The sequence below is a fragment of the Amphiura filiformis genome, chromosome 15 (genome assembly GCF_039555335.1).
Source record: "Amphiura filiformis chromosome 15, Afil_fr2py, whole genome shotgun sequence".
NCBI lineage: Eukaryota > Metazoa > Echinodermata > Ophiuroidea > Amphilepidida > Amphiuridae > Amphiura > Amphiura filiformis.
Genome location: NC_092642.1, coordinates 43,466,192 through 43,493,363, shown reverse-complemented (window position 1 = coordinate 43,493,363; position 27,172 = coordinate 43,466,192). Strand labels below are relative to the sequence as shown.

The 27,172-nt window shown below is 37.1% G+C and overlaps 1 protein-coding gene across 1 annotated transcript; it reads left to right on the top strand.

Annotated features, from left to right (window-relative positions):
- Positions 1–65: 65 nt before the first annotated feature.
- Positions 66–27,172, top strand: LOC140171686 (thymus-specific serine protease-like). Its single transcript, XM_072194980.1, is given in 13 exon segments — positions 66–238; positions 7,003–7,106; positions 8,228–8,373; positions 12,574–12,694; positions 14,725–14,854; positions 16,964–16,992; positions 16,995–17,086; positions 17,693–17,818; positions 18,014–18,268; positions 23,682–23,811; positions 24,726–24,908; positions 25,344–25,489; positions 26,890–27,172. Coding segments are annotated over 12 exon segments (1,458 nt in total). The 5' UTR covers positions 66–238; positions 7,003–7,042; the 3' UTR covers positions 26,926–27,172.

Genomic DNA, 27,172 nt, shown 5'->3' with positions numbered 1-27,172 from the left:
CATGCGTAATTGGTTTGTTTGTTGAAAATCTTACCTCCAATGAGTTATCATATGACAGGTCATGTGTTAATTTAAAGGGACAGCAAAGAAATCACAAGATCAGGTTGTACAAGATCACAACTAACGTCTTTTCCCAACATTTTAGTGGTCTGTCTATTGCATGACAACTGGAACGCATAAATAGTATTTTCTTTTTGATGCGCTATAGAGGATAAGCATCTTTTTATTCTGAAGGCAGGTAAGAACATTTCTTTAAAAAGAGTATAGTAAAATTAGTAGAGATAAAGTTGATTCAATTTCATGAAGTTAGTGAACTGAATTGAAACAATTATTTACTTGGAAGTTGGAACCCCATTGCATTGGAACATTGATATATCAGCTACATTTTGTACACAGGGCCAGGATTACAGTTTTGAGGTGAATGGATTCAATACAGCATTCCATAATATATATGTTGCGATATTGCTGCAAATGTTTAAAATGTAAGAAAAGATATACATTGTACATGAGACCAGAGAAGATGTATTTAGGAAGAGGAGGGCCCGGTGTCGTCACTTAACATTGACTATGTAGGTATCCCAGGCAAACCTTAGTTAACACATTTACTAGTCAGCGAAATTCGCCGAGACCGGGGCCCAAACACAATGCATATTTACATAGAAATTTGAATTTTTTTCGAGAATAGGTCGGTGAAGGAAACCTACATAAATATGTTTTCTATACTTCACTTGACCCAAATATATGATTTTTTATTTTTATAATCAAGTCGCACATGGAATTTTAGAGAGATTTTGATAGCAATTCCATAAAAAAAAGCTGCTATCGCCATGAGACTAAGATCTAGAAACACCCCTAAATGCCGTTTTGGGGAATTTTGCTAGCAGAATCTTTTTGATGAAAGTCAATCTTTGACAAGATGTAAATTTGTTACGGAAAGTGCTATGACAAAAATGTTTTCAGTTTTGGCTTTCTTTACTCAAGGGCTTTAATTTGATACATGTATGTAAAATGATGCAGTTTGATGGCAAATTTGAATTCACCTAGCATACCTAGACTATGTGTACTTATGGATTCCCAATTTCGCGAAAAAGGGGTTATTTTAAACTATGTTCACGATGTTTAAAAAATAGGGTTGTTTTTGACGACGGTGTACTCGAAATTAAAAAATAGGGTATATTTTTGTGAATCATGATAATGTTGAAATCCCAAGAAATCGTACCATTTCTCGCTCAATTTACTCCCGGATTTCACTTTTGTGAAACTTTTTTGCCTTCCTAATATCCCGGCCTAAATATTCAGCAACATGCTCGACTCGGTTTTATTTGTTTCATGGTTTGTTTACACCGATTACGTCATTGCCCACTTATTCCATGGGCCTTTTTTCATCGGCTTTATTAATGACTCGCCCGGCCTAAGCAGCCTTGACAAACTGGGTAGACCTACCCACAAACCGGCAACAAACTCTTGAAATGGCACCTGATCATAAATGAATTGTTCCTTCTGAAGTTGTAGTCAGCAGGGTGAAACCCACAAATTGCTAACTATTTGGTGACCGGCAAGCTATTGTCTGTCCAAATAACTTAGACACCCGGTTTTTAGGATATATTTCGAAAAGTTTTCACTTTGGCAAAAAGTCATGAAAGAAAAGTTGCTAAACACGGTCAGACCTAACAGAAATTATTAGTAAAGCGATGAAAAAATATTCTTCCTTGTCTACTTTTATTCAATTTTGACCGATTTTCAGCAAGATATCTGGGTCCAGCCAAATATTCCTAATGACTTGAAACTTTTGATGGGATAATCTATTTACAGTAAGGGTGTTTGAACATTGTAGTCATGCCTATTGATCAGTGATGACACCCTTTTTCTTTGATCCTTTTACTAATTCACAATAATGGCGGTCTACTCAAATGCATTCAACAAAAGCATGTTTGCAATCACCGCGAGAGGTTGTCTCACACGTATAACAAATACACTATGATCAAATAGGTTGATGACAATATTTGATTGAATGGACTGTGGATTTCGGTGAAGGACACCAGTTCAAATCCTTTGTTTGGAGCCAATCAATAATTTCATGCACAACCTCTATAACTCAAAAGATGTCACAGTTGGTGCATTATAACTAATTATAGGGCAAGTTACTGTGCGCCTGGAGTGTATTGTGAATTATACTCCTCACTAGCACTGGTTACGTGCTCATGATAATGACAATCCAACTCCCTAAACCACCGCTCATCTCGCTTGCGCTTACGCCCGCTTAGCATGGCGCTTCAGCGCCAGCAATTGGGGCATCAGCGGTCAGAGGAACTTGGCGCTCGCCGCCCCGCCCAGCGCTCAGCGCTTCGCCCTCGCAATTGGGGCACCGCGGTCAGAGGGACGGAGCCAGTTCTACTCCTCACCAATAACATCGGAACATTCATAGGGCATACAATTTGTATTTTCTTGGAATTGGGCCAAGCCAAAAGCATGCACAGAACAAGATTCAAATACCGCGCCGAATTGTTGTAATTGGTTGAGGAACAACTGGGATCACTGCGTTAATACACTAAGAATAAATATGCCAATAAGAAACACTGTCTGCATTTTATGAACTGAATTATATTTTTCATTTTTATAAAATGTTTTTGGTGAGGAGTATAATTAATTTACTATTCATCCATTCACTATCCAAAATCACAATACCTACAAATCTGTACAATGACTATTAATGAGACCTTCCAAAATAATGGTACCCAACTTCTACCGGATTACTTTTAAAGTGTTGAGAAAAACCTTCCAATTTCAATAGAATTTCTGGTAAACTCTCGCTCAATGCTTTGGTCCAAACACAAAAATCCTGTTAGGTCTCAGCGAATGTTAACACTTTTCTTTCATGACTTTCCTTGAAAGTGGATATTTTTTCAAATAAGTAACAAAAACTGGGTGTCTAAGTTAATTGGACAGACAATAGATGTTTTTCTTGAAAATATCTAAAGATGGGGCTGATATAGGCCTAGTGGTTTGAGTGAGGGAATTGCGTGGCAAATGCCAGAGCTCGTAATTTTGTCAGTCAGTTTTTGTATTGGTCACATTCAAGCTTTATTTTGCAAAAAAAAAAAAAAAAACGGGAGGAAAGATTACATTGTTGATAACTGTATCATAAAAAACACATGATGCATCCTATTGGATGTATTTGTATATATTTTGCTGTTATTTTCCTCATTTATATATTAAAAGGACAACAGAGTTCTCCTCAGAAAAGACAATGAATCAGAAGGGGTGTTTTTGTGTGTGTTCTTGAAATGTTAAAAAGGGGTACTTTTGTAAAAGTGTAATTAAAATGCAAAAAAATAGGGTATTTTTTAAGGCTAATTTGTACCTGTTTCCGTGTAAAATAGGGGTAAAAATGACGAAAATGTTCTTGAAACCGCGCAAAATAGGGGGGTATTTTTGACTTAGGGAACGATCATGCGTAATTACGCCTTTGAATGTTAAGTGACGACACCGGGGAGGAGGGTTAACAGAATTATATACTTGAGATAATCCCGTAGGTAATCCGGTTGCACCTATTCATAGTCCTTTGTTCTCAAGTAGTTCGACATCTACTTGCAGTAGCCTTTGATGTGATGTGTGAGACCGCTCACAGTCGACCAATTTGCACTCAAGAATTGGAAATATTTCGAATGTTTCTAATTTCTATAGAGCATTTGTTGAAAAGTATGAAACGCGTGTATTAAGGACCAGCTGCTTGGATGGGATACCACAAGTGGAAAAATACAAGAAAGAAATCGAGTGTTATAAAAATTTCACCCAAAATCCGGCTTTTTTTGTCAATATATAAATTTCTAAAGAAGACATTTTTAGGATTTGTTAGAGAAGTTATGATTGTTGATCATATCTATTTTATTTTTTTAATGTATTTTCCGGTAATTTCCTGTAAATCTAGTAAAGATATTCTGATAATTGAAAATTTTCTCTATCACAAATGATAGAGGCTGAAAGTGACAGCAAGCGATGAAAATCATAATTTGCCATGGAACTTCAGTCATATTTTATCTGAAATCTGATCGGATGACAGGGCCTGCATGTATGTTATGCATGGTACGATGACATGCAATCACTGACCTATCCCTAAAAGTAGTTGCGTGTATCGCACCCGTTCCGGGTTCAAACCCCATTGTAGTATTCTATTGTTAAGCGGCTAAATAGGGTGATTCATCATTTACTTTGAATGAGCGGTCTCACACATATTTTGTTTGAGGAAAGCTGGATCAACCTCCTCTTCCTTACATCTTCTCTGATGAGACGGTTTGAGACCTGAAATTTGTAAGTGAATTTGTGCTACATGATTTACGACTCCTTGTTTGTCCAACTTTGAGAAGAGTAGTATTCTGTTATAAAGTGCCAGTATGATTACAGTCAATGTATGTGCTGACCAGGCCCGTACGCAGGGGGGGTGCGGGGGGGTGCAAAATTTGCAAAAGTATACAAAAAGTCCCAAAATTTAAGAATCTGCGAGCGTAGCGATCCAAAATATCAGGTTTTTTACGCTTTTTTGGTCAAAAAAGTCCCAAATTTGAGGGAAAAAGTCCACTTTTTACAAAATCGCCCACCCCCTTGGAAAAAAGTCCACTTTTTCAACATCAGCACCCCCCAAAACAAAATCCTGCGTACGGGCCTGGTGCTGACAAAACAAAGTTGGATGTGGACAATTAACTAACTAGGATCACAGTGAATTTTCATTCGGATTAACAAAAAATTACTTACTAGTATATGTATGTCTCAAAGGGCAAGCCCATGGCAGTTTCAAAAACGAATACGGAATGAGGTTTTTTTTAAAGATTTACATTTATATTAATGATTTTTTTAATTCTAAATTTTGAATTAAGATGTCATTTTCGAGTGTTCAAAAGTACATACATATGTAGCAAAAAATTGTGGATGATTTACACAATTGAATTTAAAGTACTAATATCAATTGTTTCTACCTAAACAATGCGAGTAGCAAATCATGTAACTTTTCTTCCAATTTCTTTTAGAATTTCATGATTATACAGCAGAAAAAAAAAAAAAAAGGAAATAGAAAATGATTATGCTGTTTCAGCTGACATGGACGCACTAAGAAAAACGAACATGCGCTGCGGTTTTGAGACACAACTATTTTTTAACCCTATGATGAATTCATGTCTGACTTTCATACACATGATACCAATTTTTCCCCCAAAAAATAACTTTCTAGCCCGATTACTTTTGCGTTACAACATTACATGCCACATGAAATATTTACGTATAACATTTAAAAAATGTACATAGCAAAATGTCAAAGGACCATCTATGTTCACAATTTGCTGTGCAATAATTATGAGCCCTGGGGGAGGGTATAATTGGGGGGGGGGGAATTTTTGGTGCTCCAAAAGGGGGGGGGGCAAGCAATTTCTGGCACACATTCTTGGGGCGCCTTTTGAATAAAATGCTCTAAAAAGGCTTCGGAAAACCGTACGGAAACGCTTAAATATATATGCAAATTTTCCTGCTTGCTGCACTTGCAACATAGACCATTTAAGGTTTGCGAAATGTCGACAGTTCAGGGGTCCCATCCCCAGCCCCCACTGGCTATACCACTGGAAAATGAACTATTAATTCCGTACAAGTAACAACACTTATATCCTTGTATCATAATTTTACAGGGTGTCATACATCATTGATTTCTACTTTGCATCGGGGCCTGAGATTGGAATTCCAGTTTCCTTTCTCACGAAGTAAGGGCTAAGAGTAAAATTGTACAATTGTGTTTGGGAGTGGCCTTCTCTCTTTTCTCTTTTTCCTAGCTATTTTCTTCCATTTCTTGCTTTGTTTATCAAAGCTATCTAGGCCAGCATGCATATATTAGCCTACACTGGCTATCCAGGCTTGTGCATTTGTATGAGCTTGGAACGGTCCATGGTCTTCCATGGATTAGCCCCGGTGTTGTCACTTAACATTCAAAGGCGTAACACATGATCGTTCCCTAAGTCAAAAATACCCCCCTATTTTGCGCGGTTTCAAGAACATTTTCGTCATTTTTACCCCTATTTTACATGAAAACGCTGTACAAATTAGCCTTAAGAAATACCCTATTTTTTGCATTTCAAGTACACTTTTACAAAAGTATCCCTTTTTTAACATTTCAAGAACACACACAAAAACACTTGTTCTGATTCATTGTTTTACTCCGTTGTCCTTTTAATATATAAATGAGGAAAATAACAGAAAAATATATACAAATACATCCTCGGTTTGTGGGTACCCAGTTTGTCAAGGCTCCGGAGGCCGGGTGCGTCATTAATAAAGCCAATGAAAAAGGTCTCATGGAATCAGCGGCCAAACTGGGTAAGTCCCCAGTGACGGAATCGGTGTGAACAAACCATGAAACAAATAAAACCGAGTCGAGCGTGTTGCTGAATATTTAAGCCGGGATATTAGGAAGGCAAAAAAGTTTCACAAAAGTGAAATCGGGGAGTAAATTGAGCGAGAAATGGTAAGATTTCTTGGGATTTCAACATGATGATGATGATGATTCACAGAAATATGTAGGCCTACCCTATTTTTTAGTTTCGAGTACACCGTCGTCAAAAACAACCCTATTTTTTTTAAATATCGCGAACATAAAATGTTCGCGAACATAGTTTAAAAATAACCCCTTTTTTCGCGAAATTGGGAACGATCATGCGTACACATAGTCAATGTTAAGTGACAACACCGGGGGATTAGCATGTGTTCCTCACGGACCAACCTGGGTAAACAAACAAACTAGATTTGATAGCAGTGGACACAGGTACTTCACTTGGCAAGTGCACCCCCACTCCCACCAACTCACAGGAACTGATGTTATTATGTGGTATACAATCCATTGCCTGCCTAGCCTGTGCCTCTTGATACCATTGTATTAATATTATCACATGCCTGACTATCAGGAAGTGGGACATGATGTGATTCATCTATATTGTTTCAACTTTATATTGTCTATTTTTTCTTGATCAGGGTCATTTGGTGTCTCTTTCACTGCAACAACATTGAAACCATGAAGGTATTGGTGGGTACAGTGCTTCTCCTATCTACAATTTGTTGTGTACAAGCTGGCTTAGGTAATTACATGTTTACATTGTGATAATTATGTTATCTATCAAACAAGATCAACATATTAATAAGACATTAAAACATTTACTTATATGTGTGCTTGATGTAACCCAGTATGAGATAAAACAGACCATCAAAGGTATGGGAATTATCAGCCCATTAGACCAAAGGGTCATTAGTCCAATAACTCTGAAACGAGTTAAAGTTGGAAATAGCTCATTTTGGATTAGGATTAGGATAATGTTAGGGTTAGCATTACTGACTAGTGTTACATGTAGGGTTATTGTTAAGAATAGGATTAAGTTAGGGTTAGGGCAAGGATTAGGGTTTATAACAAAGTTATTAGGTTTCAGACTAATGACCTTTCAAACTATCAACCTGTATCCTGTTTATTATGGGTCAAACCATGAGTTCAATAATGTCCTATAAACTATAAAGTCTGTTCATTCAGAGGCTGACCCTAACCAAAAGGGTCAACTTTGACGGATGTCTTGACTAGTTTTTTACAAACATAATGGGACTTTTTGACCCTCTCCCCTTCTAGTAAAAGGATTTTCATTTATAGGTGGTCATCCAACTTTTGGTTTGTTCCTATAGCTCAAGTCTTTTCCTCTCAATTGTTTTAAATGTGTATTCAGAATGACCAAGTTGCTAATGATCACACAAATAGCCTACTGATCAGCAGATTGAGTAGGGATCACGGTAGTCTCTCCCACAGCCAGTTTGATTCTGATCACTCCACACAAACCAATACCATCAACCTGCCAATGATCACAATTAAATCTTTTTTCCCACACGTCATCAAGCACGCTTATAATAAGGCCGTCAATTTGTTATTGTGCGTTAATCGGCCACTTAATATTCATGAGTCATGATCATAGTCAAGTGGAATCAACCTCCATCAAATTCAAACATATGCAAGAAGAGTTCTTGGATCTATCTGTTTCTGTAACATGCTCATAGCCAATTAGAAACAGTGTTACATGTTCCAGTTGCCAGATGGTTTGTGTGAAGAGCAAGCTCAATCAAGCTAGCATGGATGTGTGTCTTTTATAAGAATAGCATTTTATTGGTTGTTACAGATAATATTATACAAAAGTCATTCTCAAATATTTTAAACATTTTTTAGGCCGGACATTTTGGAAAACGAGGGAGCGACTTCTGCAGCATCATCATCAGCATCATCGTCATGGTGACTTATTAGCCAAATTTGGAAATGTCACAACTAATTTTCTTCTGCAGCCACTCGACCACTTTGATTTGGAAAATGCTCAGGTAATATTTACAATTCAGCTAACAGGGGTCGAAGCAGAGGCAACTTCTTTTTAAAATTGCCTCTAGTTTATGTGTCTCTGTCTTGCACCAAGAGCAATTTCATCAACCTGGGGAAAATGCAGAGCAAAAATGAATACCATATCATGTTGTTCTGAAGATGATTGTGCCATAGTAATCAGGGCAGTTTTTCAATAAAAAGTTGCCCCTGGTCTTGAAGATTAGCCTTGATTTCAAGGCGTAAGTCCCGGTGTCGTCACTTAACATTGACTATGTGTACGCATGATCGTTCCCAATTTCGCGAAAAAAGGGGTTATTTTAAAACTATGTTTTGATGAAAGTCAATCTTTGACAAGATGTAAATTTGTTACGGAAAGTGCTATGACAAAAATGTTTTCAGTTTTGGCTTTCTTTACTCAAGGGCTTTAATTTGATACATGTATGTAAAATGATGCAGTTTGATGGCAAATTTGAATTCACCTAGCATACCTAGACTATGTGTACTTATGATCGTTCCCAATTTCGCGAAAAAAGGGGTTATTTTTAAACTATGTTCACGATGTTTAAAAAATAGGGTTGTTTTTTACGACGGTGTACTCGAAATTAGAAAATAGGGTATATTTTTGCGAATCATCATCATGATAATGTTGAAATCCCAAGAAATCTTACCATTTCTCGCTCAATTTACTCCCGGATTTCACTTTTGTGAAACTTTTTTGACTTCCTAATATCCCGGTTAAATATTCAGCAACACGCTCGACTCGGTTTTATTTGTTTCATGGTTTGTTTACACCGATTACGTCACTGGGGACTTACCCAGTTTGGCCGCTGATTCCATGAGACTTTTTTCATTGGCTTTATTAATGACACGCCCGGCCTCCGGAGCCTTGACAAACTGGGTACCCACAAACCGAGCCACAAACACTGATCTCTACACAAAGATCAGTGGCCACAAACTCTATGAAATGGCACCTGATCATAAAGGAATTGTTCCTTCTGAACCTTCTGAAGTTGTAGTCAGCAGGGCGAAAACTGCAAATCGCTAACTATTTTGTGACCGGCAAGCTAGGTTTTTCTTGAAAATATCTAAAGATGGGGCTGAATATAGTGGTTTGAGTGAGGGATTTCTTGGCAAATGCCACTGAGAGTTCGTAATTTTTGTCAGTCAGTTTATGTATTGGTCACATTCAAGCTTTATTTTGCAACAACAAAAAAACCGGGAGGAAAGGTTACATTATTGATAACTGTATCATAAAAAACACATGATGCATCCTATTGGATGTATTTGTATATATCTGTTATTTTCCTCATTTATACATTTATATTAAAAGGACAACAGAGTTCTCCTCAGAAAAGACAATGAATTAGAACAAGTGTTTTTGTGTGTGTTCTTGAAATGTTAAAAAAGGGGTACTTTTGTAAAAGTGTACTTGAAATGCAAAAAAGGCTAATTTGTACCCGTCAGTATAAAATAGGGTAAAAATGACGAAAATGTTCTTGAAACCGCGCAAAATAGGGGGGTATTTTTGACTTAGGGAACGATCATGCGTTACGCCTTTGAATGTTAAGTGACAACACCGGGGCGTAAGTGCTTCTAAGATAGTGGTTTCTACACAGATACTACTCCGAGATATTTTGTCATTATGCTGATAAACAAAAGCCACAGTTAATCCATGAACTACTAGTGTTTTCATGGTTTTTATGATATTATAAATAATATAGCCACAAGTCATCTATGGTCATGCAACCACTATGACTAGGACCATATGTCCAAATATGTCAACTGTCACTCTCTCCTTCAGTTTGCACAACAGTGAGAACTCCTTGAAGGCCTGTCACTATAGGCGTGTTTCTATTGGGACCATTTACCGGTAAAAAGACGGTAAAGGGATTATTTCTGCTCAATAGAAACTGACCTTCCCGCTATTTACCGGTAAACAAAGGCGAGTTTTTACGTAACGTTTTCCTTCTTGAGGAAGGAAAATAGCGGGGCGCTTACCGATAAACAGCAATAGAAACTCACTCCGTTCCGATTAAATGCACATACAGAGGAGAAAACGGAAGTTGAGCCTCATGCTATTGACCTCTGCATCATCAATGGGTTAGCTTGTTTATGTATTATACCATTCCGTTCGCAAAAATTCTTAGGCCTAATTATTCCCTAAATAATCACATACAAATATTTGACTCACTTGCTATAAATAAAGTAAATGGAAGAAATATTCATAATGCATTATCCCTGCATTATATATATTATGCTAAATATTTAATGTGAGTTATGATTTATGACCGAAGCTATGAAATAAAACAACAACAACAACAGCTCCGCGGATGAATCCAGCTGTGCATGCGAAATAAATAGAAATCAACTCGGATCCGCGGCGGTGTGTGCTTCAGAAGATTAGAAAGATTTCATGAATTTAATATTATGTTGTTCATGTTAAATTACTATTCACTAAAAAGAATATTAACTGAAATTAAACTGTGAAAGATTAAATTCTAAGACCTACTTTTTTATGCAACAAATACTGAGTACTCACGTCGATATCACTGAGGGGATTTCCCAATGGCGTAATTTGATGTACGAGAGCAATGAAAACGCTAATAAAAAACATTATTCTTCAGTCTTCTTTTCTCGTGTTTGCTACCTCATTTTAGCCAAACAATTAAGAAAATACTACAATATTAAAATCCACAATGCTTTGCGATTGACCCGGGGATTGACCCCAGTGCACAACCTTTTGCCGGCAAACTTTTAAGGTGTGTCAATTGACGCTGTTCATCGAGTGTTTACCGGTAAACAACGTGCAATATGGAAACTGACCGTTATCCGCCTTTCGCCGCTATTTGACGGTGAACAATTTTACCGGTAAAATGCAGGGGACTCAATAGAAACACGCTATATATAAAACAGCTGGAGGGGAGGGAGAACATATCACACCTATTAATCTTCAGCACTTAAAAAGAGATTAGGGCAATTAGCAAAGATAACTAAAGATTATTGGCACATGACACATATTATAGTATAACCAGCATGATCAGGGACTTTGGACACTGGCTGGGTATACATGTACCAATGGATAGAATACTAAGTAATTTGGTATGTAGGCCTATTCTCGTAGGCCTATTTTAAAGATGTTAAAGAACTGTGGCTTGGCGATGGAGTGACCAGGGCCATATAAACGAAAGAAAAGAACAAGATATCATATCACAGACCTCAGGTCCGAAAGGACTTGAGCAAGTCTATTGAAGATTTGCATGGGCACCAGCGGCATTTGCAGGTTTATTTATATGGGCAAAATTGCCCCTGGCTTCTGTTTATTTTGAACCCTGGTGAGCCAGAAGGTGATTTAAAACATTTGCAAACATTCCCACCATTAGCTACCAGTCATACTTATTTGTATAATACATCTTCAAACTCTTCAAACAAAAATTAACTCAAAGAAACTGTGAATGTTTCTCTGTCAGAAAATCCAATTCATTTTCCATATTTTATAGCACTGTAAATATCAACTACGTAATATTGACTCGAATGCAGACATGTTTTTCTTACTATAATTTTCAGTGGCGTAGATTTCTTTTTGGCATTGGGGGGGGGGAATGGAAAAAAAATTTCTTAAAGTCTAGTGAATCCAGCACCTATTGGCAACAAAATAAGGTTATGGTACGAAAAAATTTGCCATTTTGAAGCTAAAGTGGTGAAATATGGTACAAAAGTGGAATAAATTTGCACAATGCGTGAAAAATTTGGCACTTTTTCGGTTAAAATGGCCAAATATGGGGCTAATTTGGTCAGAAACCCATATATAGGCATCAACATTAGGGGGATGATTGTATGGACCATCCCCGGTAAAATATTGGGGAATTTATCCATCCCCCAGGATCACGCCTATGATAATAATTTTAAAACTCCCATGTCACTCCATGATATGGGTGAGTCATAGTGCAGGCCCGTCATCATGGGAGTAGGGGGTTTCAACAGCCCTTATGGTGGTGATCCTCCTGTTTCCTCCTAAATAAAAAATAATTGCAAAAAATCAAAAAGTTACAATCTGGAATGGATGCCCCCCGGAAAAAAATTCTGAAAAAGACCCCGCTGGGTACGAAACGTATCAAATTTTCCCCTCAAAATGAAAAGGGTCCTCTTGTGGTTTGGTTTCTTCATTGTTAACATTTTAACACATTTATTTGATTTGTTTTTAGGATCCACTTCTATATGCTCAAAGATACTATGTCAATGCAAAATATTGGAAGAAGGAATCTGGTCCTGTATTTCTCTACATAGGAGGAGAGGCAGAACTCAGTGAATATTCTATCATGGAAGGTAATTGTTTGATGTAATATGTTGTTTTTACAAATCTTCGTGCTTTTAAAGGATAAGAAAGAGACAATGTGTTGTTTCATCTGACAAGATAATGTCAAAACATTAGGCTGAGATGCCCTATTTAATGTTAGCTTTGGTCATTTAATTATTTTATTGATTTTTCACCTGGGCAAGTCGGGTGAACAATAAACAAAATAATTAAATATTCAAAGCTAACGTTAAATAGGGCGCCTCAGTCTAATGTTTTGACATTATCTTGTCAGTTGAAACAACACATTGTCTACCAAAAAGAAATTAAAGATGTCATTTGGTTTCTTATAAAATTAGTGATATGTGTATTGTGTAATCTGAATAGTACTAGATTATATCTGCAACTGAAATGCCTACTATGTAATATGGTGGCACAAGCAGTGTGGGGGAAGGGGCAGGCCCATACATGGGGTGTGTAGGGGTGTGTGTGGGGGTGGGGGTGTCTGTGTATAAGGGTACGTGTTGTTGGGTTAACATTGTAGCCAATAGATTCCGGATCAAAATATTAGAAGAATCTGGCTTATTCGATCTATTCATTTCCCATTTTTACCTTTACTAGTGAATGAACATAATACACTTCCTAGAATCTACTTAGATTTCACAAATCTAGTGTGGAGAAATGTTGTGGGAATGGATTCTCATTACCCTGTTTGGTGTCTTCTGTTTGTCATTTGTGATGTGATCAAGTAAAATCAATCTGAACTCGGAAATATTGATTTTAAGATATAGCCAAACAAAGGAAATATTTCCCTTTGTTACCTGTTGTTTTGGAAACTCTTTGATTGCTCATATCTTCGGAACTGGTTGTTCAATTTCACTGGGGTTTTCTGCAAAATGCAGCTTTGTAAATGCTTTTTACTATCCTATAAGAAACTGAAAATTTAATATTTCCGAGTTCCGACTGATTTTGCGTGATCGCTTCACATTTGTGTACAGCCTTCAGTCAATTTAATATGCTGGATAGCTGATTTTCAACTTTGGTCTGTTGATCTGTAGGAGGGGGTTGCATATAAAAAAACAATTTTACAATTTTGTGTTGATGAGTTTTACTCTGAGCCAGAATATTTTTTATGAGTGGGCCCCTTTCAAATACTTGGATCCACCCCTACATATAATGCACTCTTCACTTGCAAAAGTATCCATGTAGTGATCCCTGGCAGATTTTTTTATCTGTACAATTCTGCAACCTAGTACAACTGCCCTTTGGTGTATGTTGTCAGAACATATGCAAGAAGAAGAAGAAGAAACCAGTTGCCTGCATTCCAGATTTGATTGAAAATGGACAAAAACAAAATCAATTTTGACATGCTGCATTCACTTTATAAACTGAGCTCAAAAAGAAACTTATAATTTTTCACAAGGTCATATCTTGAAATCATGTCCATCAAATTGAACCAAAATTACACACAGATTTACTTCAATACTCTACTCTTAACACATGTCAGTAACCAAGCAGTTATCCAACTGACACAACAGCACAATGCACTGACATGGGACAGCTTCCTGGACCACATTCACAGCCCAGTCCTGTTTCATGAAAAAGTGTATGAAAAGCAGTTAGCAGCACCGTTTTATCATCTGTGCAAGGATCTTGTGTGCATTCTCACAGATTTTTTGTCCTGGGTGCCAAATGTTGGGCTGTGAAAGTGAAGGAAGTCCAGGAAGCTGTCCCATGACAGTGCATTTTGCTGTTGTGTCAGTTGGACAACTGCTTGGTTACTGACATGTGTTTTGAGTAGAGTATTAAGGTAATCCTGTGTGTAATTTTGGTTCATTTTGATTGACAGTATTTTAAGATATGACCTTGTGATTCACAAGTTGTAAAAAATTATAAGTTTCTTTTTGAGCTCAGTTTAGATTAAATAAATCTGTGAAAAGAATATGTAAAGAAACAGTTCACATAGTCCTGGAGACATATTGCTTATCTTGTTTTCATTTGAAAGCAAGTGAAGATCCCATACCCATTCAATTTAACATTACTATTACTTTTATAATTGCAGGACATACAGTCGATATGGCAGAGAAATTTGGAGCACTCTTATTTGGAGTGGAGCATAGGTTTTATGGACAAAGTGTGAATAAGGATGGTTTGAAGATGGTTCAAATGCAGTATCTCAACAGTCAGCAGGCGTAAGTTCAGACAGAATACAATAGTATCGGTTACATTGGATATTATTATTAATATTTTAAATGTAATGTATGCAAGGATAAAGTAGCAGCACACACAAAAAAAAGCACAGTGATTTATAGTGTGCTACGCACAGGCACAACGCCTAGATGTTGATCCACAAGCCTCAGCACACTTTACAGGTTGTCGCTGATCACTATGGCCCCACATCATTCCATAAACCATTTAACAACAACACTAGCGGGACTTTGCAGCTTCAAGAGCGCACACCCTAAACATTCCACATATGACCATCGCAACCAGGATCAGTTCCCAGAGTTTCGTACGGGTTACAAAAAGACAATTAGCAGTAAGTTCCTTGTCCAAGGGAATTTCAAGCTAACTCAATTTTGTCATTGTCTTAATCCCTGCTAGGGCGAAGCATGTAGGCTGCCTCCTTCTGCATTATTTAACTCAATTTTGTACTTACTCGTGTACTTATTTCTTTATTTATCTATATTCGTAATATTCAGGCATGTAGCCAGGATTTTTTAGGGTGCTGCCGAGGACTAAAAAGTAGATCTTTTGAGATATTTTCCTCAAAAAGGTCTAATTTCAACATTTCTATAGAAAAAAGTAGACCTTTTGTGAATGTTTCCATCAAAAAAAGGCTGCTTTTCAATGTTTTTGACAGAAAAAAGAACCTTTTTTTGGAATTGCAATGGGGAATGGGGTTCATTGCACCTCGGCACCCCTTTAGCTATATAGGATTTGGTCAAATAATATTCAATAAATGCTTGTTTGTTTGTCCACAACTCATGCAGACAACCAAGATGCACAAATCCAAGAGACAACTACTAGATTTTGCAATCCCCCTTCACCAGGTCACCTGGCCTGATGGAAGTTTTGTCAGCGTTGTCACCCTGATTTCAGCTGCTAATGCCAATTAGACATGCTTGACATACATACTGTAGTGTGTCTTGTCTCAAGTTGAGAGTAATCCGGGGGGGGGGGGGGGGCGTACTCAAGTTTGGTTTTGGTAGGGACGTGCCGCTGAGAATTTGTACGTGGACCCATAAATATACCAATTTTTCAAGAAATTTGGACCCATTTATATACCAAAAGTCAAAATTTTCGCCAAATTTAACCCAAATTGTGTTAGTTTTACAAATTTTCCCAAAATTTTGGGAACATTTGGCTAGATTAAGGAAAAATTGGGCTATTTTCCGAAAAAATTGAGAAACTTTTGAAAAAAAGGACCCATTTATATACCAAAATAGGCTTTGAAAAAGGGGTCATTGATATACCAAGAGGCTGAAAATGCTACCCATATTTGCGGCACGTCCCCGTATGGTCATTTGTATTGAGACCCCCCCCCCCCGGGAGAGTAATGCCATATTGGATAACACATTGGCAAATTCAAATCAGGCATGCTAACCTAATCCAATGGGGTGTGTACACATGCATAGAAGGGTGATTTGTCCGTACGCTGGTGATCGATGCAACTACACAAATGCACTGATTTGAATTGGCCAGTGGCCACTGCAAAATCCACCATGGCGTTACCCTCAACTTAAGACGAGACACACTCTAGCGTGATTCTCAAAAGAATTGAAGTTTCAATTGTTGATTTGAATCAAACCTCACCTCACCTCACCTCACAGGCTGTGTCACCCACTGTCGGATGTAGCCCTCCTCAAGTAGCTTCCATTTGCTTCTGTTCTGTGCTTCTCTTGCCCAGGTTGTACCCAAATAGGATGTGAGATCATCACGCCATCTTCGTTTTTGTCTTCCCCTTCTTCTCTTTCCGGTTCTTGGCTGCCATTCCGTTAACCTCTTTGTCCATCTATTGTCCTCTCTACGAGCTATGTGTCCCGCCCATCTCCACTTTGCCTCCTTGATCCTTTCCATGATATCTTTGTCATTTGTTTTGTCCCTGATTTCCACATTTTTTACTTTGTTACGTATGGTGATATGCAGCATTTTCCTCTCCATAGCATGCTGTGCTACCTTGAGTTTTTGTTCTAAAAACTTAGTTGTTGTCCAGGTTTCACAACCATAGGTCAAACAAATGGGGGTTAAGTGTGCATGTACACGTAAGTTGTAACACATATTGTTGTTGTTATTTTTAGACTTGCAGATTTAGCAGCTTTTCATGGTCATGCAATGAAAAATATGAGCTGACATCAAAAAACAAATGGATATGTTTTGGAGGCTCTTATCCTGGTGCATTGTCAGCATGGTTTAGACTGAAGGTAGGTTTAATTTATTATAAAACTGAACTTGAAAGACTTTTGTTATAAAGCAATTTGATATATAAGGCCATTTTTGGAGGTAAGAAGGTAAATTTTGTAAACAGTTGCTGTGGTACATGATGATTGTCCACTATTTGATTCCCTTATTATATGCGTTCAACTTTTAAGTTCATCAACCATTTTTCAAATCTTTGGATCAGCCACCATGCACAGGCAGATTGGCTCATGTGGTGGGCTGCTTGGTTTTGGTCCACCACCTGGACCAGCAGCAGCAGGCCAGTGACATATTAAGTGACAGCGAAGATGAAAGAACAAAATAATTTCATCTATAAAAGACCCCAAAGTGAACAGTACTCTCTTTTTTTTTGGTTTTTCCAGGTAATTTTCAATCAGAAAACCAAGAAGACCCTTGATTATGTCAGTTCACAGCTCTGAAAGACCTACTTTTACTGATAGGCCATCATCTCCCAAAGACCAACCATTTCATGTTCCTCTGGGAGTATAGTCAACAAACCCACCACAAAAATGATGATGTACCCCCACCCTCCAGGGCTAATGTCATTGACTATTTGCTATGTATAACATTATTTCATTCTCTTTTGTTAGTATCCTCATTTAGTACATGCTGCCGTAGCATCATCAGCCCCAGTGAAAGCACAGTTAAATTTTGAGGGATACAATGATGTAGTAGCGGCAAGTTTTGGTAACCCTATGGTTGGAGGCTCTAAACAGGTGAGATTGATTTGAAATTTATTTTATTATTAATATTAGTGAATTAAATAGCAACGAGCTGCTTCAAAATTACTTGTTTTGTATGGAAGAAAAAGTTCAGAAAAATAGTTGTGTGTTTGTGAATTTTATTTGACATCTATTTTGTTGCGAGTGGGGCATTTCATTTTAAAGAAAATTGTTGTTCTTTATTTTCAGTGTACAGATAGCATACGTTCAGCTTTCCAGTGGGTCAACACAAAATCTCTGAAGACCTTAAGGAAAGATTTCAACACATGTACTGAGATAGGGACTGATAATGACCTGAAAACCTTCATCATGAATCTGGCTGGGGTATTCCAGGGTACTGCACAGTATAATCAAATTACAGATGGCAAGAATGAAATTGAAGTCATCTGTATGAACATGACAAAGACTAAGGATCCGTACCTGAATCTTGTCAACCTATATAAGGTGTGTATATTGGATGTGTAATTTATTGGGATATTGCAGCTGAAATCCATTACATCCCTGTGGAAGACATGATCTTAATCTCCCACACAGGGGGTGTAAATTTCAAATGGAGGCATCCATTCTACTAACCCAATTTGAAATTCACACAAAGTGTGTGGAAGATTGAGGTCATGTCTTCCATAGGGGTATATGGATTTCAACGGGAATAGCATATTTATGTCTGGGGGTACTTTAACATTGGAGGTGATCCATATAAGTAGGGATATTAAGGGCCTCCTTTTTAGCATCATTGTTACCTAAAGGCCCCATATTTTTTTAATGTGGACCTATGGCTATACTAATTTTCCAAGAAAAACAGACCCATCGTTATGCCAAAAGTCCCAAATTTTGCGGCCAAATTTAACTACTTTACCCAAAATCTTTGGCAAATTTTTAAATGTTGGCTACCGTAAACCAAAATGGGAAAAGTTTGAGATACCCAGCAAACACAAAATGGTTTCTTTTCAGAAGACATTTAAATGTTGAGGTATATAAAGGGGATACTGTTTTAAACTGTTTTAAGGGGGTACTACACCCCTGTCCAATTTTGTGCCTATTTTTGCATTTTTCTCAAAAATTATAGAGCATTGGTGACAAGTAAGATATGTATATTATAGGGGCAAGGACTACAACTACTGCACTGGAGATTTTATTAAGACAACAGTTGTGGAGTTACAGTAAAAAATGAGGGAAACCCATTATTTGATCAATAAATCAATAACTACTTTGCCTCGAGTTGCTGAATTTTCAGTGCAGTAGTTGTAGTCCTTGCCCCTATAATATACATATCTTACTTGTCACCAGTGCGCTATAATTTTTTAGACAAATGCAAAAATAGGCACAAAATTGGCCAGGGGTGTAGTACCCCCTTAATAATATTCAAAAAACAATTTTGAAAACTTGATGCAAAATAGTTTGGCATAATGTACAAGTGCTGACAAAATATTTTGCAAAAATGTTTGCCAAAAAATATTTTACAATAACAATAATGTTGACAACATTATTGAGATGTTATTGTAGTGTATTTTATAATGACCTTCACACACCGACACCGCCTGGCTAATAATTATTTGGTGTAGCAGAGACACTAAAATGAATACACAGGATCGATACACGTGAATTGCTATGCACGATTTTGATATCAGACGAAAATCTTCGGATACCGGGTTAGAAAATGATGAATATCTCCCGTAAATGAATTTTTCTCAAGAAACCAGATGTGGTCTCATACACTTGAAAATATGTGTTGAACAGATATGATGGTCGCTAGAATGCGCTTTGAAAATTGGCTGTGCGCTTTGAACTCAAAATCGGACCAAAACTCTAATTTTATATTGCGTTGGTCCTGTATGGACTACATCGTGTAGTACAGCTGCACTCACTACTAGGCAGTATAAAAGTCGATGACCATTGACTTCAATGGGGTATACAAGCTTATTCACGCACAACCAAGATCAATTACATGGCTATTGTGAGTAGCCTTAGTCATGTCCCTCGACTAATTATTAGTCTCAAAGAGCTTCAAAGGTCTGAACCAAATGGCCAATCGTGGCTGTGGATTCAACCTACCATGGCGATTTCTCCCATGAAGATATAGGGTCGATGACACTGTGCTTCATAACTCAATACTTAAAACGTTTTGACGAAAACCAAAATATGTTTTATAATACGGGTATGACATTTTAGTATTTGCTGGGCACAAGCACACATTTGTTTTATTTTAAGGAATAGAGTGAAGTAACTACATCTATTTTAATTTATTTTATATTCCCAGAAACTTCAGGTTAGTATACTCATTTATCTGGATCAAATTGACAGACTAATCATGCACATGGACTACATGTGAGGATACGCCTTGGAAATGGCTGTTTTGATATAGATTAAGGGCTGGGGTATGAGCGTTTGGACAGTATTTATTTTGGGACATCAGAGCACATCAGACATATCGAATTGCATTCTGAATACGAAGAATGTCATTCTGATATCAAATAATTTTGATTTTTAAAATTAGCAATTTAATACACATTTTATGGCAAATCATTAAAAATTGATATTTTTGATATTTAACAGTACTTGAAGTAAACTTTAGAAATCTGATGATTTATACTTAAAGTGTATGTAGGTGGGATGAAAAGCCGATGATCAATTGAAAATTTTGACCTTTCGTATTGAAGATATGGATTTTTTCCCAAAACACCAACAACAAAAAGTCTTTTTGGGAAAAAAATCCATAGCTTCAATATGAAAGGTCAAAATTTTCAATTGACCGTCGGCTTTTCCTCCCTGCTACATACACTTTAAGAATATATCATTAGATTTATATAATTTACTTGAGTACTGTTATATATCAAAAATTCGAAAAATATCAAATGTTTATAATTTGTCATAAAATTTGTACTATAGGCCTATTGTGATTTTCAAAAAATGAAAATTATTTGATATCAGAAAGACATGCTTCGTATTCAGAATGCAATTCGATAGGTCTGAGGTGCTCTCATGTCCCATAAAAATACTGTCGAAACGCAATAAACGCTCATTTTAGATCCCTTAAGTTAACTTAATTTAGATTTACATGCTTACATTTGCTGAATTTGACAACTTATATCATTCTGATATCCACACCTACATTTACATTGAGAGGATCAAGACCTACTTAAGCATAGGTTTAGGTATACAATTTATTCTGTGTAAGAAAATAAACGGGATAATATTGCCAAATATTGATATGTGACATCAGGATTTTCCTCTGTGTTTAGACACATTCAATTACATTCACATTCGCCCTTTATGCCATAATGTATGATTTCCATCAAATCAAGTCTGACAAGCAGTCACAGTGCAAGATTAAGGGTAGACGAGGTGTTGTTGGTCGAAGCAACCAAAAAAGGCGATTTTCATTCTCTAGATCAATAAATTATTGACAAATAACACCTTGATGTTTTGCAAAAGCTCATTATACAAATTATATAATTTGAAAACTTGCTTAATTTATTGTTGTTAATGAGTTATGTACATTTTACAAAAGTGTTGTTGTTTCAGCCCTCTTTACAACATAACTCAAGAACCACAGGACCTACAAAATTATTTCTGTGATATTTGAATTCTTCTACACGCTCATAAGGAAATGAGCAATGCAATTTTTGCCAAAGCTCATTACCATTCGCAAGATGTTGTGAACTACCAAATCGCAACACTTTAAAATAGTGTATTACGGTACCTTAAAAAATCACTAGTGATCAAACACTGCTATAGCATTTTCACAATCACTTGCAGCGTGCAATCACTTGTAACTTGATGCTCGGGCATGCTAGCAACTTATCAATTAGATATTGGCAGTCTGGCCAATCAGTCATCATGGTCATGGAAGTGATGTCATATAAACTGCCCGGGGATAAACTGGCCTCAAAAAGAAACTTATAATTTTTCACAAGGTCATATCTTAAAATCCTGTCCATAAAAATGAACAAAAATTGCACACAGGATTACTTCAATACTCTACTCTAAACACTGGTCAGTAACCAAACAGTTGTCCAACTGACACAACAGCAAAATGCACTGACATGGAACACCTTCCTGGACCACATTCACAGCCCAACAGACTTCTTTTGATGGGTTCCAATTATTCTCCTGTACATGAACAAAAATTACACACAGGATAATTACTTAAGTTTCTTTTTGAGGCAAGTTTATGAAAAAATACTGTGAGCCTACCTTAGTATGTCATGCCTTTTAATGTTCATGATGCATTTGTGTGTGCTGGGGTGCAGGGTATATGGGGTGAGTGTTTGTGAGTTTGGGCATAATGTACATGCAGCTTAATATATCCAAGAATTTGCTTTCAAAATATGCTATTCATAGCATTGATTTAAACATCAGGCCTTGCCGTTTGAGGCGAGCGATCGCTCGCCACCGCTCGCCCAAACTCAATATCTAGCAAGTGATTTTCCACTTGCCATAGACAATAAATATCGCTCGCTGTGAATCACTGCGTAAGTGTGTCATACTGATTGCTCTTTCAGACCTAGAGAGTGATTCGACCACTAGAGAGTGATTCGACCACTAGCGAGTGATATTATCACTCGCCAAGCATCAAGGTAGAGAGCGATTGACCACTCACCTTTAAAATCTAGACGGCAAGGCCTGAAACATACCATCCAAAGATCTCAAACATGTCATCACTCAGGCTCTCACTAAAGCGTAAGATATAGTGCCATATTCATAGCAATTCAATCCCATTAGGCCAAAAAAAATAAAGGTTTGTCTCAAAGCTCACGAGTAGTTTTTTTTTCATTCCCGACTTTTTTTATGGTATTTTGAGAAAAAAAATCTGATTTTTGAAATAAAAAAATATTCCGTATTTCTAATTTCGTAATTTTTCAAATCTCGCAATTTTACAAATGCGGGCACGAGCTTTAAGACAAACCTTTTTTTTTGCCTTATAGCTATTCCAGTTGAAATCCACAAACCTCCTATGGAAGACATGACCTTAACCTTCCACACAGGGAGTGTGAATTTCAAATGCGGTTACCTGAATGGGTGACTCCATGTGGTATCTACACCCCCTGTGTGGGAGATTAAGGTCATGTCCCCATAAGGATATATGGATGTCAACTTGAATAACCCATTTTGGCAAATATTAGCCCCTTTGATAATATTTATGACCCCCTATGTTAATAAAACATTGGAACATTTTTTAGTCATACCTTGTATATATATTGCAAAATTAGCATCTATACCAACAGCAACATGAACATTATTCATATATTTTTATTTAAGTTTGTCTACTATCCCTGTGGTTTTGGATTTTTACTAGTACAGCAACATACTGCATTAGTTTTTATCTTGTCTTTGTCTTGTTCCCCACACCAAGTTGGTATACCTGGCTCGAATCTTTCTATTATTCATGTAGATTATTCACATTGTAAAGGTTGGTATTTACTTTAAAATAATCACTGATCAGTTTGTTTGTTTAAATGGTCGCTCCGTGTGGAGACACACTTGGGTCTTGATGGGACCAGGCTCAAACAAATTGCTCAAGCCAGGCTAAAAAACCTATAAGCATTCTGGCCTTGGTGATGCCAAGGGGGTATGCCAGGGGGTATGGGGGAATGCCCCCAGTCAGAACTCTTGCCCACCCCCAGTTGCTTCCAGTCAGAACTCTTGCCCACCCCCACCCCCAGTTGCTTCCAGTAAAAATTCAAAATTACAAAAATGTCCAATTTTTGAATCAATTTTGTGCAAATTTGTTGATTTTCACTTTTCCCTTTTTAAGCCAATAGAACATCAAGAAATCACTGATATATTTTCAGTTATTGGCTTTTAAAGTAAGAAAGAAGTAACTTTGAAATTTCTTCGTTTTTTGTACTGATTTTAGGAAGAGACACACAGGGAGTGCTTTGACATCTCATATGATGAATACATCAAAGATCTACAGAATACGACCATATTAGGTGGCATAGGAATGAGACAGTGGACTTATCAAACTTGTCAACAATTTGGTTATTGTAAGTAAAAAGATGGTGTGCAACTTAAAAAGATATACGGTAATTTTGACACCTAAAACGCAAGAACAAGAATTTTGACACCCAAAATGCAAGACCAACTTATCAGCATTTTGAATTAAAGATCATGTAACAAAACTGTCACTGTCACTGAATTTGACTTTGAACTATTTCGTCATCATTCAAATAGAGAACCCTTGAATATACAGCACCCGGGATACAGCACTTGTGTGCATGGTTGATTCCATCATGTATTTAGTGCAGGGCTGTCATTGAACATTGTACACAGGCAAATCTTGTTTGGATTTTGTTCACCTTTATCCTTGATTGGAACTTGTGAAACCTTTGGTGTGAAAACCTCAAAGGATTGGTTTTCATCTGAGAATACCAAAATTGAAATCTATTTTGCTGGTAAAATGACTGTATATCCCTTTAATCAGAGGTGCTCTATTAGTCAAGATTTTGTCAGGAGTAGCTCTGACTTCTTCAGGACAAAGTACCTAAGAATGAGATAGGTAGGCCGCCCCTTGCCTGGTGGAAAAGAGCCATTCACTGAAGACTGCCCCTTGTCAACAGAAATCAAGCAGATCTCACCTATCTGCCAATGTAAAAGGTTTGGTGGCTCTGAAAAGAGTCATTCACTGAAGACTGCTCTGTATTTTTACATTCTCAGATAGGCAAGGTCTGCTTGTTCTCTGTTGACAAGGGGTACTGGCAGTCTTCAGTGAACGGCTCTTTTCAGAGCCACCAGTAGGCAAGGGACGGCCTACATGTCTCATTCTTAGGTGCTTTGTCCTGAAGAAGTCAGAGCTGCTCCGGACGAAAGCTTGACAGTTCTAAACTTGTCTGACCCGCAAACCCGCTAAAAACTTACCAATTATTTTTTTTGTGTGTTGGTTTTCATTTTCTATCTGCAGATCAAACATGTGATAAGAACACTTCCTGCTTATTCTTACCACAAATGGATCTTGACTATGACTTAGGGTTATGTGAAGTAGTCTATGGGTTTAAGAAGATGGATATGTACAAGCATATTGACTTTACCAATCTATACTATGGAGCTGATATGCCTGATGGAGTCAGGATTATATTTGTCAATGGTGAGAACATGTAGAACCTATTGACCCCTTGGGTGTATATGCACAAAACAAGTTAGACCTGAATAGGAAGCAATTTAAGACTTCTACGGTACTCAAATTTCACTCACCGGAGCGCTTTCATCGGGTCAACCGGCATCTTCAGTGGATGTTATTGCTCTGAAGATTTGTTGTTGCTAGTGATATTAGACCTGGTCTAACTTGTTTTGTGCATATGGACTTTGTTGTTTCACACTGAAGCTATGAATATTTCTTACACAGATGGCTATAGACAGCCAGGTGTGAACTAGAGATATAGCAAACCAGTGAATTTGCATCTTTTGGGGAATTGCATTTGTGCCGCAGATGGAAGAAGCGAGTGAGAAGACCACTACACTAACCCGTTCTCCAAAGCTGCATATTTATTGCTGTATTTTCTTGTTTTCTTGCCTATTGCAGGTGACATAGACCCATGGCATGCACTTGGCGTAACCAAGAGTCTTAGTTCTGATGAGGTAGCTGTGTTTATTAAAGGAGCTTCTCATTGTCAAGACATGGGGTCATCAGAGAAATCGGATAGTCAATACCTCATTGATGGAAGACAAGTAAGATCATGAACTGTTACAAATTATTATGCAACAGAATTGTATTTTAAATAAACTCTCTATCAATTGCAATTTGTATTATTTTGTAAACAGCTTACAAAAGTTAAACAGGCATGTGTCACATGATTTTGGACCAGAGTAACGCCAAGTAAAATACCATGCAAAATTCCTATGGTCACCTGTACAGGTACACTGTTGCCAAGGTACCTGACTGGCACACCCAGAGTACCTACATAGTACCAATGCTGCTACTGCACATAACCCACCAGCAGTGGTCCTGCACTGGTACTACACCGGTACTCCTCTAGCACTACACTGAGGCAAGTACCTTAACTACAGTGTATCTGTGCAGGTGGCCCCAATAGGAATCATGTAGTGTACATGTACCATGGTGCATGTTGATTTGTATATCATAAGAAAATGGAGAAGAGCATGGATGATTTGAATTTGACTTTGAACCTATGGTAGCAAAGTGGTGACTGCAAGCTGAATGGAACACAACATTGAACATAACTTTAAGGGCTGGGGTATGAGCGTTTGGACAGTATTTATTGTGGGACATTAGAGCACATCAGACATATCGAATTGCATTCTGAATACGAAGAATGTCATTCTGATATCAAATAATTTTGATTTTTGAAATTAGCAATTTAATACACATTTTATGGCAAATCATTAAAATTGATATTTTGATATTTAACAGTACTTGAAGTAAACTTTATAAATCTGATGATTTATACTTAAAGTGTATAGGTGGGATGAAAAGCAGGCGATCAATTGAAAATTTTGACCTTTCATTATTGAAGATATGGATTTTTTCCCAAAACACCAAAAAAAAAATAGGTCTTTTGGGAAAAAAATCCATATCTTCAATATGAAAGGTCAAAATTTTCAATTGACCGTCGACTTTTCCTCCCTGCTACATACACTTTAAGAATATGTCATTAGATTTATATAATTTACCGAGGACTGTTATATATCAAAAATTTGAAAAATATCAAATTTTTATAATTTGTCATAAAATTTGTATTATATTGTGATTTTCAAAAAATTAAAATTATTTGATATCAGAAAGACATGCTTCGTATTCATAATGCAATTCGATAGGTCTTAGGTGCTCTCATGTCCCACAAAAAATACTGTCGAAACGCAATAAACGCTCATTTTAGATCCCTTAAGTTTTTGAAATCACAGAAGTGAAAGAGCTATATCCATGAAATTTTGTCAGTGTAATCACTGGTCCTTATGTACACTATGGTGCAGAAATGGTCTCCTAAGTATGTTTACTTTCTTTACAGGTGGCGCTAGATGCCAGTAAAACTTTTTGATACCTCCTCTGATCCTCAATACGGTTTTTTTCATATAATACAATGTGCATTATATTTTTTCTCTTACTACAGATGATAAAGGACCAACTTAATTCTTGGCTGATGTAAGCAAAGCTAGACTGCCTTGTGGAATGAATGTGGCCTACAGCATTTAAATGGAGACCAATGTAATGTAATAGTGTTTTTGTAATACTCTAAGGTGCAATTTCTCAAAGCAAAAGTGGTCAGATTTCCTAACCCAGCAGTCTAGTCTACCAATGTGATTTCATTCTATTGATTTATCTTTTTAGGTGATGTACGATGTAAAATTGGAAGCACTGGTATATTAGGATTAATATTAATATTAGTGCTCGCC